The following is a 13,502-nucleotide window of genomic DNA, read 5'->3' as shown; positions in this document are numbered from 1 at the left end:
AGTACCAAAGGAAGGTATGGAAATCACTCTCATCAGTAAAGCACCTCAAGAGAGGACTGAGAAAAATGAGATACAAAGGAGTTTCATTCGTGCTACCCTAAATCATCAACTATAAAAAGTTAAAACACTCCTCTCCTCCCCAACATCATACTTAAAGTAGTAAAAATGTTTTTTTAAGAACAATTTTTATATGTATAAATAAAAACATGGAGAACCTAGGATCCATAAAGTGACTTTGCTAATGCAAATTATGGGGGAAATTTGGATTAACTCAATGTAAAGAAAGAACTGATTACAACACTAGTTTGTATACACTGAAGTCTTCCACAATCACTTTTCTACAAAAAATGCATCCTCAAAGAAAAGTTACTGTCTGAGCCAGAACAATCTCTTCCTCTTTGTTCTGAACTCCAAACTGTGCCTTTCCCAAGCTTTGGGCTGATAAGACCGTAAGGGAGCTGGGTCTGATAAGGACTCAGGCTTGTGTTCCTATCCCTGCAAAACATACAGTGGCATCAGACTTCTTATGAGCACAGCTGAAAACTAGAAAAGAATGAAATCACATTTTCACTTAGATCAAGGTATGCAGCCTAAAGATCTTATTCTCAACCAAGCTGTGCCTCTCGGGGTAGAAAAAAAGATTGTCGAAGATATGCAGGAACTCGGAAAATACATTACCTAAGCATCCTACCTGAGGAAAATGCCTGAAAAAAGACTAGCCAAACCAAAAAGAACCAGAGACCTCATGAAGGCGGAGGATAAAGAGAAAGCATTGAAGAGGGATGAATTTTGGTAAATGTGTATTAGACTGGGAATGTGAACTGTGAGTGCTAAATAAGGATTCTGGAAATGGCAAGACAAAATGCAAGCCAAATTCTAATAATTAGATTATGCCAACAGATTGTAAGAGCTATAGTTTGCAGTGAGTTGGGGGATACCCAGGAGAGGAAAGGGAATGAAGAGTATTCAGGAGGCTTTATTCTGTTTGAATACAAGTAGGGAGAATGTGTCCTGGTGGAGGAGGAAACTATAATCTCATTAGGAGAAACAAGTCTCATCTTGCTTACCTATAAGAGAGTGTTTTACTAGGGTAATGTTTAACGGCGTTTTAAAAAAAGGAAAAGCAGAATCAGATTTTCAAGGGGAGAAATGTAGTGAATGGTGGTTTTGTTGCACCAACAAAACAGAAGAATATTGTCAGATATATCAGTCATTATGCTAAATGAGGATGGACTGAATTTTTCAACTGAATATTGGCTTAAAAACAAAAGATGGCTAAATGCTATTACAAGAAAATTAGAAGAAAATGGGTATGAAATATCCCATTACAGGTGGAGGTAAACCCATGGAAATCAGGATTATCAATACCAGATATTACTAATATTATATACAATAAACAATAAATTTTATACTATAGTAAAAAAAAGATCAATGAAAATATAACAAACACAGACCTGTGCACACTATACTACATGACTGCTAAATCCATAAATTGAAACCTATTAAAGTAGATCAAAATACAATGATAGCAGGAAATTTGAGTATTTATCTCATTACACAAATCTAATATATGTAAATTGAGTAAGGATATAGATGAGCTGACTAACACAGTAGACATGAGATGATGTAATAGATAAGAAGAAAACTCTGCCTGTATTAAATGTACACATGAAACACAACAGAGAAGCAGACCTTTATACTAGTTACCGAATGGTCTGCAGGGTGGTGGATATAGAGACAAGTCAGGACCATCATGGGTTTCCCTTGTGGCTCAGCTGGTAAAGAATCCACCTGCAATGCGGGAGACCTGAGTTCAATCCCTGGGTTGGGAAGATCCCCTGGAGAAGGGAAAGGCTACCCACTCCAGTATTCTGGCCTGGAGATGTCAATGGACTGTATAGTCCATGGGGTCACAACCAGTCAGACACAACTGAGTAACTTTCACTTTCACACTTTCAGGATCGTTAGCCTCAAAGAACTGACATTCTGGTTGAGAAAACAGAATTGAACAAATGCTGACATGAAAGGTGACCTGATTTAAATAAGCACAGAGTGCTATAAGAACATAGAGGAGAGTAGGGTTGCTATCTAAGATGAGGCAGATCATCAAAAAATTGGGGTGCATGCTGGCTTCTAAGATTAACCCCAGAGGTAGATTATGAATACATTTGTTGAAAAGCAAAAGGACATTTCGACCAGTAGTGCTCTGGAAATAGGCAGAGGAGAAAGACGAATTCATGCCTGCAGAACAACTGAAGTATTTTACTGGGATGGAATAGGATGACAGGTACTGAAAGGTAGAGAGGTAGACAGGGGACTTATGAAGATCCTCATAGGTGTAACCCTGAAAACTTCAAACTGAATTTATTTGATGAGGTTTAAAAATGTAGAGGAAAGATTGGAAGGAGGCCAGTTGTTATTCTTTTGCATGCAGTAATCCATGTAAGAAGTGATGAGGACTTGAAGACAAGGAAGGAGGCAAGTGTAAAGTACAGGTACAAATGATGGGAAGGAGGTAAAACTGGCAGGAAAGTTGGGTTAGCTCCGAGGACCTGAGGAGTCATAGATAAATTCATTCAGGCTTCTGGGTTGGGTCATGCTTGACCTGTGATGCTGTTCATGGAGATAGGTAATAACAGAGAGTACTTTGTGTTGGAGGGAAGATGGAGACTTCAGATTTAGGTATATGTTGGTTTTGAGTTTTGTTGGGAAATGACAGATATGATCTGGAGCACAAGAGTAAAGCCTGGGCTAGAGATACAGATTCAGCAGCCACCAGTGCATTAACAATAGTCATGAGAGTAGGTGAGACCATACAGGTATGTTGTTTAGGTAGTGAAAAGGGAAGAATATTGAGGACAGCAGCCTCTTGAAATACCTACCTTTAAATGCTAGAAAAATAAAAGGAGTCCAAGTAACTGCTGACTTTTGCCAAAGCAGTTATGTATTGGAAGGAGCGGGAAGTAAAGAATTCTTTATATTAAATCTCAGGAAATAAATAAGATGGAAATTAATATTGAAAGTAAAGTTATCAGTAGCACAAATAGTTATGTCATTTGATCAAACCAGTTAAAAGTTTTATAACTTCCCTGAGGAGTTTATAATAAGACCATTTATAAGTTCATAAGAGTTTGTAAGATTGAAGACTTAACTTAGATTTCATTAATCTATGACAGGCAGGAAACAATAGATGTTAGAAGTTTCTGTAGATATAAAACCACTGTAAGAATTGTTCTGTCCCCTCTCAAAATTGTCATGCAACAATATTGATAGTATCAGTAACTCTAATAACTTTCAGAAGCTAAGTAACACACTGAAATATTGAATATTGAAGCTGATGCTCCAATACTTTGGCCACATGATGGGAAGAGCTAACTCACTGCAAAAGACCCTCATGCTGGGGAAAATTGAGGGCAAGAGGAGAAGGGGGCAACAGAGGATGAGATGGTTGGCTGGCATCACTGACTGAATGGACATGAGTTTGAGCAAACTCGGGGATAGTGATGGACAGAAAAGCCTGGGGTGCTGCAATTTGTGGGGTCGTAAAGGGTTGGACACGACTTAGCAACTGAACAACAAATACACTTTCTAGATAATCTAGACTCCATTATAGGAGTTTGCTATCCCATTCAGTAAATTCAACTTAGAAATTAGAAATCAATGAAGCTTTATTATAACACATATTCCGTAATGATCTGAAGCATCTTAGTCTGCAAACTATACTAGTCTAGTAGTTTTATTATGTAGGATGACATAAGCATTTATAAAAGCCATTTTATGTCTCTCTGAATTTACAGACTGAAAATTACACCCCTGCTGTTTTCTAAGATTCTATTACAAGAAAAATTGATATTTAAAAGAACCTCAATTTTCAAAACAATTTCAGTACAGATTCAGAAAATTCCAATAATAAGTTTCAAGCAGATAGGACACTCAGACTTTCATGTTACCTTCCCTGGAAAAGATGAAGGAGTGTGCAGTATGAAGGTCAAGGGAAAGGTAGAAGGAACAGCATTTGCACAGTCTCTGAAAGGGGAAGAACTTGGCATCTTCAAAAAGAGTACGTGGCCAGAACAGAAGCATGGAGAGCAGTTATGAGGCTACTGCAAAAATACAAATCAGAGAAATAAAAGTGATAGCATGGACTGCTTACAGTGGCTAACAAGTTGATGAGACATGGTTAGATTCAAAACATGATAGTAAAATAGGGAACAGGACCTTCTGATGATGTGTATATGGAGTGCTGGAGAAAAGTCATGAATGATGCTTAGTTTTAGGCTGAGTTATTTGGTTAATGGAAGCTCTGGGAAATAGGGAACCTTGGAAGGAGCAGATTTGAGCTGTTGTCAGGAAGGTGGGAAGAGAAGCATCAAGCGGTCTGATTTAGACTTAGGAAAGAATTTGAATAACCAGTTTACTCAAACAAGCTCATTCTACTGTATATATTCTCCCTATTTGCTTAAGCTATCCAGAAAGTCACACTTCACTTTGTCAAGATTGTCTACTAACGCCCCTATGTAGGAGAAATTCAAGGTAGAGGAGGCAGTGCTTGACAAACTACCTTAGCATGTAATTCTAATAAAAAGTTGAAATTGTAACATACTAGGAAATAGAAGGAACAGATAAATGCGTGAAACTTTCCGTGTAAAGACATTGGTGTGAAGTGACCAGACTCAGGATATACCTTATGTCAACAAATCTTACAGAGAAATATTGTTTATATGTAGTATATGTAATATGAGTAATCAAGACAGACTTCCTTAATGAGATCAAAACTGAGAATTGTAAAATTATTTAATTTATTGTTCTTTTGTGAAGGTCTTTGTATATAGGTCAGATATTTGTGATGACTCAGGAAGATTGAGGCCAGAATCCTAGATCTCCTTTAAAACAGACTGTGCTACTAAGTTCAACCCAAGTAGAACTAATAGAACCTTTCTGGTATCCTTTGTAATTAGGTTCAGAAGCTGAATGACTTCTAGGAGTCGAGGGGTTGAATCTCTAATTTGAGGAAATGATTCACTAGAGGGAAACCACTGTGTTCTCCCAGAACATAGTCTCAGAGTCTGGCAAAACTGTTGGACTGATGTCTTTCTTTATTAAAGTAAGCCTCAGGGTAAAAGTCTCTCAGTCCTAAAGTAGAATTATTAACACATTAAGAAGTAAGAGATTTAAACTTATATTTTTACTAAATAAAATAAAGTTTTTAAAGTGTAATAAGCATTTAAAATGAGCAATTTTGAGAACACAGGGTCGGCGGGGGGGCTTGTTTGTGTCGTTCATCACTATTTTCCAGCATAAGCGTAGTGAGGTACTCTGATATTTTTATATGTGAATAGGTAAATTAATGAAGCCTCATATTAAAAAGTATGGGCTCATTTAGTGATTTTTAAAGACATTTCTTCACTAGAGGGTGCTGTGTAAGCATGCAATACTTTTAAGAGTGTAATCTCCTTCATATTTTATTTATTTGCTGGTAAATTGGATTTTTAGATTTTTTTCCCCCTGCTTTGTGAAAAGCTTTCCCATTTCTTTGCTCTAAGAACAGCACTGATGTTCTGTCCAGCCTTTGAAGAACTGTTAAGGGCAGCGCTGACACAGTTGTCTCTTTTCTTCCTCCTCCTCAGGAGACTTATGACACCAATCATGTACGCTGCACGTGACGGCCACCCTCAGGTTGTTGCTCTCCTTGTTGCTCATGGAGCAGAAGTGAATACCCAGGACGAGAACGGCTATACTGTGAGAACCTTTTTATCTCTAGGACATTGATATCTTACTATCAGTAGTTGGCAGAAAGGTTTTAAGAAGTAAAAATTACAGAAGGGCTGGGATGTAATTGCTGTTCAGTAAAGAAAAGCAACAGTTTCAGTGAGAAAAAAGAAATTATCTGCCTTTGTTGGCACCCTTGACAAAATGTAACACACAGCAGAGCCTGGATTCTGTTAGACTACAAATAGAATTCCTTTTTATAGAAAACAGTTCTCTGATTGGCAGATAAATCGTTTTACTCTGTAACTTCACTTGACCGAATAAGACGTTATTTGGTTTTACAAAATCAGTGAACACTGGCAGTCTGCTTTGCGATTACAACATTGGAAATATGTTTACATTATATTGTGAAATGATAAGATTGCATCATTCCATTAATTAACCATGTTCACTTTTTTATTGTGCCATAAATACTGTTGAGACATTTTCTTCTCTGTGTCATATATACTCCCTCTCTTTAAACAATCTTTTTTTCCCCCACTTACAGGCTTTAACATGGGCAGCACGTCAGGGTCATAAAAATGTAGTTTTGAAGTTGCTTGAACTTGGAGCTAATAAAATGATACAAACCAAAGATGGAAAGACACCAAGTGAAATTGCAAAAAGAAATAAACATCTAGAGGTATCCTGTTATTTAGCTAATTTTTCTTAGTTTACATTATTGTTTGTAAAACTTTGGTATGATTTTGTTAGAACTCACTAATAATAATTTATCTATTATTAAATGTTTCAGTATGTAATTTTTTCTCAGCTAGGTAATGAAAACTTCAGTTTACTAGAGTATTTATCTTTTTACTAAATAAGAGGCATTTATAATGTGGTAATTTAAAAGCTATATAAAGGGATAATAAAGTCTTATCTGGCCCTAGAAATAAAATTGTTAACAGACTATTTAAACATTTCCAACTGATTTTCAAAAATTAATTAATTTTCAAAAATTAGTGTATTGACATGGCTAGTAAAATTTCAAAATTTGCATATGTAAACTATTGTTTTTAATTTTAATTAACACATATTAGACAATTTAAAAATTAAATCCTTTGAACTACATTTACTCCTATACATTTGACAAGGTATATAGTAAAGTAATAACATGTGGGTATATGATTTACTGTCATTCAGATAATAAAGTCAATAGTAAATATTTGCCATACATTAAATAATTTTATTGATATAAACTTTTGGTCTAAATATGAAAGCTTTCAGCCAAAGGTCTGTAATTTCTAAGCAAGGATCAAATATAGTATAACTCTAAATCTAAGTTATATAGTTCAAGATCTTCTAAAACTGAGTTTCTGATTTTAGAAGCTTATGACATTCCAAAGTTTCCACCATACAGTAATCAGACCATGTCATTTTTATTGCATGTAAAATAACTTCCTCTATTTTAAAGCAGCCTATAAACATGCCTGTCATTTTATAATCATATCTACATTTCCAATATTATTCTGGTGTAAGTGCTAATCACTGAAGCCCTGTGAGACTTTAAAAAGAAATTTACAGTTTTTCTCCTAAGCTTTCAAAATTTGAAAACTTTTCATTAATATACTGCATTACTAAATTTAGGGTGGATGATACTGAATTTGACATAGTAAGAAATCTATGAATATCAAAGATTATTTTGAGTCATAAATTGTTTCCTGAAGTGAGATTTGATTTTGTATCTTGACTGATTATGTGACTTAACCTTAACTTACTAAAAAGTTAGAACTAAGAAGTTTTCAAAAACTAAGGAATTTCACATCTCTTTAAGGTGTACAGTGGAGGTTTATGTACCTTAGTCATGCTTCTTACTTTCTCTCTGTTTAATAATGTATTTAAAATACTACCTGAGTACTTAGTCTTTCTGACTTAACTTACCAAAATGGAATTTTTAGTTTTGTTTTATATTTTGTTGAAAATATTATTAATTACTATCTTGCTTTAATTGTTATTATAACTTTTTCAGATCTTCAATTTTCTTTCCTTGACTTTAAATCCTTTGGAAGGAAAGCTTCACCAGCTAACTAAAGAAGAGTCTATTTGTAAACTATTGAGAACAGATTCTGATAAAGAAAAAGATCACATATTTAGGTAACAGCATGTTTTTGTTCAATACCTATAAATGAGTAAAAATTGTGTGTTTTTATTATAGTAAAGTGATGATATTTGAAATGTACAATATTTTAAACTTTTACAAGTATTTTAAAATACTGCTTAGAAATGTATGAATTTTAAGTGTTTGGTTCTCCAGAATTTTAGAAAAGTTTCATATATATATGTATTAACAGTAAAGAGAATTATTTTTTACTTTAAATAAAATATCAACAATACAGTTTATTTCTAAAAGGTTCTAAGGTTATAGTTTTGTTAGTGTTCAAACTAGATTGCACTTTGCTTTCTAATTCTTTACAGCAGATTTCTGATTTTATAAGCTAAAAATAAAAATACTTTTCCCCCCTCCCCGAACACAGTTGTTCAATACATGGCACAACATTATTCTCTACTTACCTACATTTAAAAATTGTTAGTGAATTTTTACTTCCTGAAATTAAAGAGATTTTCATGTCCAGAGCTCTTATAAAGAATAGTTTCCCCGTGAACATCCCCAACAGGGGTTGGGGATCCTGACCATCCCCCTTGGAAAGTCTGTATTCACGGTTCCTCCACATCTGCATTTCCACATCCATGAATTCACATCCATGACTGTATGCTACTGTAGTATTTACTATTGAAAAAGATCCATGTATAAGTGGACCTGCACAGTCCAAACCATGTTGTTTCAGGGTTCATTGTATAAATACTGGCAAATATTTTCCTTCTTAGGGAAGATGAGTTTCATTTTACTATCACCATTTTCTGTTTACTTAAATCTTCATTCAAGAAACATTTCTTATTCCTTTGTATAATATAGATCAAATTTGCAAATATAGGCATATTTCAGAGATATGGGTGTACAGTTCCAGACTACCACAATAAAGCAAATATCATAATAAAGTGAATTACACAGATTTACAAGTCATATTTACACTGTACTGTAGCCCAGGTGGCACTAGTGGTAAAGAATCCACCTCCCAATGCAGGAGATCTAAGAGATATGGGTTCAGTCCCTGGGTTGGGAAGATGCCCTGGAGGAAGGGAGGGCATGGTACGGCAGCCCACTCTAGTATTCTTGCCTGGAGAATTCCATGGACGGGAAGCCTGGCAGGCTACAGTCCATAGGGTTGCAAAGAGTTGGACACGACTGAAGCGACTTAGCACACATGCACATAGTCTATTAAAGTGTGCAGTAGCACTCTGTCTACAAAAACAATGTGAAAAAAGTGAAAGTGTTAGTCACTCAGTGGTGTCTGACTCTTTGTGACCCTGTGGACCGTAGCCTGTTAGGCTCCTTGGTCCATGGAATTCTCCAGATAGAAATACTGGAGTGGGTAGCCATTCCCTGACCCAGGGGTTGAACCCGGGTTTCCTGCATTGCCGGCAGATTCTTTACCATCTGAGCTACCAGGGCCCCGCAAAAACAATGTACACGTATTAATTTCAAATGCTTCATTTCTAAAAAATGGTAACCATCATCCGAGCCTTCAGCGAGCTGTAATAGCAATACCAAAGATCACCATAACAAACATAATAATAATGAGAAAGTTTGAAACATTTCATGTATTACAAAGTGTGACACAGATACACAAAATGAGCAAATGCCATTGAAGAAATGGCACTAATAGACTTGATTGACAGGGTTGCCACAAACCTTCAGTTTATAAAAAACAAATGTTTGCAAGTAAAGCAATAAAGTAAAACACAATAAAACAAGTATACCTGTATATTCTACATAGACTCAATCATTCTTATTCTCTTTTGTACATTAAAATATATATTTATTATTTGTACACTTATAGTCTGTTCTGAAATTGACATTGCTATAACTGTGTATAGTTCATATACAGCATTTGGAGATCTGGAAATATTTTTACATGGTCTTGGACTTGAACATATGGCAGATTTATTGAAGGTAAGATTTTGTATGAACTACAATGAACTGTGTATGCATGTTTAGTTATTAACATAACATTAAATTAATATAACATTAATTCATAAGCATGCTTATAAAAGAGTGACAGATGCACTTTTCTCCATAACTTATAGTACATCCCATTTTAAACTTGAAAGCATTTTGAAAATGTATTATAAAAATTTACAGAAATTAGAATCAGGCTCTTACCCACTGCTCGTAGCTTTGCAGAACTCCATGTACATCTGTGCCCTTAGTGTGTTTTTGCAATTGCCGATCTTCCTGTATAGAATATTAGGAGCAGCAGGATTTTAAACCAAACAAACCTGGTATGGGATTCTTGCTCTAATGATTATTAACTGAAATGTGTTACTTAAATCTCTTTTTTTTCCATAAGAATGGTAATACCTAGTGTAGGAGTGTCATAGATATTAAAGTAGATCATATGACAAGCACTGTTGGAGGTATTTTAAGCATGCGTTATGGAGTTTGCGTCAATGACAGTTCTCAGCCATTTAGCTGATGCTGCAGCAGTAAAGCACTGTTTTAGATAGGCTCTCCCTAGGAATATGCACATTCGATTAGGTTGTTTGTTTAGAATTGGGTTTCATTGTACATCTTGAAACTTCCTATTTGAGAATTATTTAATAAAACTAAATTATTGATTGTTAAATCTTATACAATTATAAATTTAGACTACTTATAATACATCAGATCAGATCAGATCAGATCAGTCGCTCAGTTGTGTCCGACTCTTTGCGACCCCATGAGTCGCAGCACGCCAGGCCTCCCTGTCCATCATCAACTCCCAGAGTTCACTGAGACTCACATCCGTGGAGTCAGTGATGCCATCCAGCCATCTCATCCTCTGTCGTCCCCTTCTCCTCTTGCCCCCAATCCCTCCCAGCACCAGAATCCTTTCCAATGAGTCAGCTCTTCGCATGAGGTGGCCAAAGTACTGGAGTTTCAGCTTTAGCATCATTCCTTCCAAAGAAATCCCAGGGCTGATCTCCTTCAGAAATAGAGCTATTTATATAAGCAAGTAAAAGTTGTAACAGTTTTTTTACTCTGGAAAACTAGCTGTATGTATGCTTTTTAGGTCATTATACATATTATTACACTTACTACTATCTACCCAGTAATATAGCTGTACACCTGCATATGCTGTCTCCTCTAGAAAGTTGAAAGTTGTTTGGGAGGGTAACATATACCTGACTTACTTATGTGTATACTTGCCTACTTCCCCTTCCACTATTTCATTTATATTGAAGGTGGCATTTTTTTTCCTTTCCTACAGGAAAGGGAAATAACTTTAAGACATCTTTTGACCATGAGGAAAGATGAGCTTGCAAAGGTTAGTATCAATTTCAAAAACTCCAGACATTAATATTTTGGATCCTGTCATTTTATATTTTAAAAATCTTACAGCTGTAGACTGTGAGTTATCTTTTGCTAGGTTCCTCATTAGATATGCTTATGGATAACCATATCTAAAATTTTCTATTATAGTATTAATTTGCCTCAATATTTGAAGACTTAAAGTTGGTATTTTTTTCCTTCATATTAGTTAAGACATCTCAACTAAAACTGGTGCTATGTTTCTAAATATGAAATAGATTTATAAAACTATATAAAACAGATTACTCAGAGATAAGAGGTGATTTTTTAATACATGGGGACATAAAAATATATTGTTCAAATATTGCCTTTTGCTAGGTTCTCAAATGATCAGTTATTTTGCCATCAAGTATTATTAGTAACAATTTGAAAATAGCTGTGGGAAACATCAAAGATACTTTAATACATAGGATAATAAAAAGGAATGATCTCCCTGTATGAACACATTGAAAACTTGAAATCTTCAGCATCACTGAAAATCAAACCAACTACATAGCTAAATCCAGCATAGAAAATTTAGTTAATACTAAAGGTAGAACACAGGCAAAAGGAAGACTTAATTCTCACTTAATCACTGATAATATTTTGTAGGAAAAATTATTTTAGTATTATTTTCTGGAAAGTTTATATTGTATATTAAAATCTAGTCATTTGTTTTAGAATCCATCACATTGTTATGTAATGTAAAAAATTGTAGTCACTATGTATCTAAATATTTTAATGATGTAACTTTGTCAGTCCAATTACAAGCAAATTTGTATATTTTTCAGTATGATTTTTTTCAATATGCATTTTTTTCAAGATGAGAATTAATCAGGTAGATCTTGTTCAGTAATTTCAAATTTTATACAAGTATGACTACCTTGGGGCTTCCCTTGTGGCTCAGCTGGTTAAAGATTCCTCCTGCAATGCTGGAGACCTGGGTTTGATCCCTAAGTTGGGAAGATCCCCTGGAGAAGGGAAAGGCTACCCACTCCAGTATACTGGCCTGGAGAATTCCATGGACTGTATAGTCCATGGGGTCGCAAAGAGTCGGACTCAACTGAGCAACTTTCACTTCACTTCTTCATGACTACCTTACTGCACCTTGAAATCATTTCTGCTTAGAATGGAATTACCAGTAGAGATCAGCAGAAAATTATGGCTGCCCTTAAAGAACTGGAAGTAGAAGAGATAAAATTTGGAGAATTACCTGAAGTCGCAAAGTTGGAAATCAGGTAAAGTTAACTTATTGGTTTACATTAATACTGTTTAGAACCACCTTTCCTTTTCAGTTGAATTTTGATAATGTCTGAGTTATTTTACTTGATACCATCATTTTTCCAGAGATATGGGTAGTTCATTTTGCTGTATACTGTGTTCTGAGATAGAAAGTACTTTACAAGGCAGGTTTTACCAATACCAAGAAGCAAAACAGTGCATTTTCTTAATTCACATAGAAACATTTTTGTTTTATTTTTTCATTGCAGTTTGTTAAACAAGCTATTTAAAAGATCTTGCAGTTTTCATGGTATAGCTCCTACTCTCTTTAAATCATTTAAGTGTCAAGTTGAAAATTTAAAGGTAATATTTTTGCTTATGGCAATAAAAATGTGTTTCTCATGTAACTCAGCTCTATTTTCAGCCTTAATGATTTATGAAATTATGTTATCAATATATAAAGTTCCTTTTTAATATTATAAACTTGTCAAGCACTGATTATTAGTAATATTAGTAATTAAAATTATCTTGAAAATAAGTTTGATTTTTTTTTAACATATTGCACAATATTAAATGATTTTTTAAACTTTTTATTTGAATTAATTATAGATTCACAAGAAATTGCAGAGAAGTATAGGAATGTTCTATGCACCCTTCTTCACCTGTTCTTACCTGGTCTTAATATCTTGCCTAACTATAGTACACTAACAAAACCAGAAAACTGACATTGATATAATTTACATAGCTTATTTGTATTTCACTAGTTATACTTGTGCTCATTTGTATGTGTGTGTATGTATTTACAAATTTTACATTTTATCATGTGTCTAGCCTCACATAACCACTGCTGCAATCAATATACTTAACATACCATCACCACAAGGCTACCTCATACTACCCCTTCATAACTCCCCCACCTCTCCCCCATCCCTAAAACAAGCAATCAATAATTTGTTATCCATCTTTATAAAGATGTTATATCATGAACATTATATAAATTAAATGTAGTCATATAGTATTTTTCCATTTTTTAAATTTTTATTTTAATTGGAGGCTAATTACTTTACAATATTATGGTGGTTTTTGCCATACATTCACATGAATTAGCCATGGGTGTACATGTGTTCCCCATCCTGACCCTCCC

The 13,502-nt window shown here is 34.6% G+C and overlaps 1 protein-coding gene across 1 annotated transcript in view; it reads left to right on the top strand.

Annotated features, from left to right (window-relative positions):
* The window catches only part of ASZ1 (ankyrin repeat, SAM and basic leucine zipper domain containing 1), a 75,769-nt gene that overhangs the window by 52,032 nt on the left and 10,235 nt on the right, over positions 1-13,502 (top strand). The window contains exons 5-10 of the mRNA XM_010831222.1: positions 5,628-5,739; positions 6,257-6,391; positions 7,718-7,842; positions 9,685-9,760; positions 11,058-11,114; positions 12,266-12,375. Of these exons, the coding sequence (XP_010829524.1) occupies positions 5,628-5,739; positions 6,257-6,391; positions 7,718-7,842; positions 9,685-9,760; positions 11,058-11,114; positions 12,266-12,375 (615 nt within the window). The remainder of the gene's footprint in view (positions 1-5,627; positions 5,740-6,256; positions 6,392-7,717; positions 7,843-9,684; positions 9,761-11,057; positions 11,115-12,265; positions 12,376-13,502) is intronic.

Source organism: Bison bison, unplaced genomic scaffold (genome assembly GCF_000754665.1).
Source record: "Bison bison bison isolate TAMUID 2011002044 unplaced genomic scaffold, Bison_UMD1.0 scf7180017864525, whole genome shotgun sequence".
NCBI classification, from domain to species: domain Eukaryota; kingdom Metazoa; phylum Chordata; class Mammalia; order Artiodactyla; family Bovidae; genus Bison; species Bison bison.
This window is presented reverse-complemented; position numbering and strand designations above follow the sequence as displayed.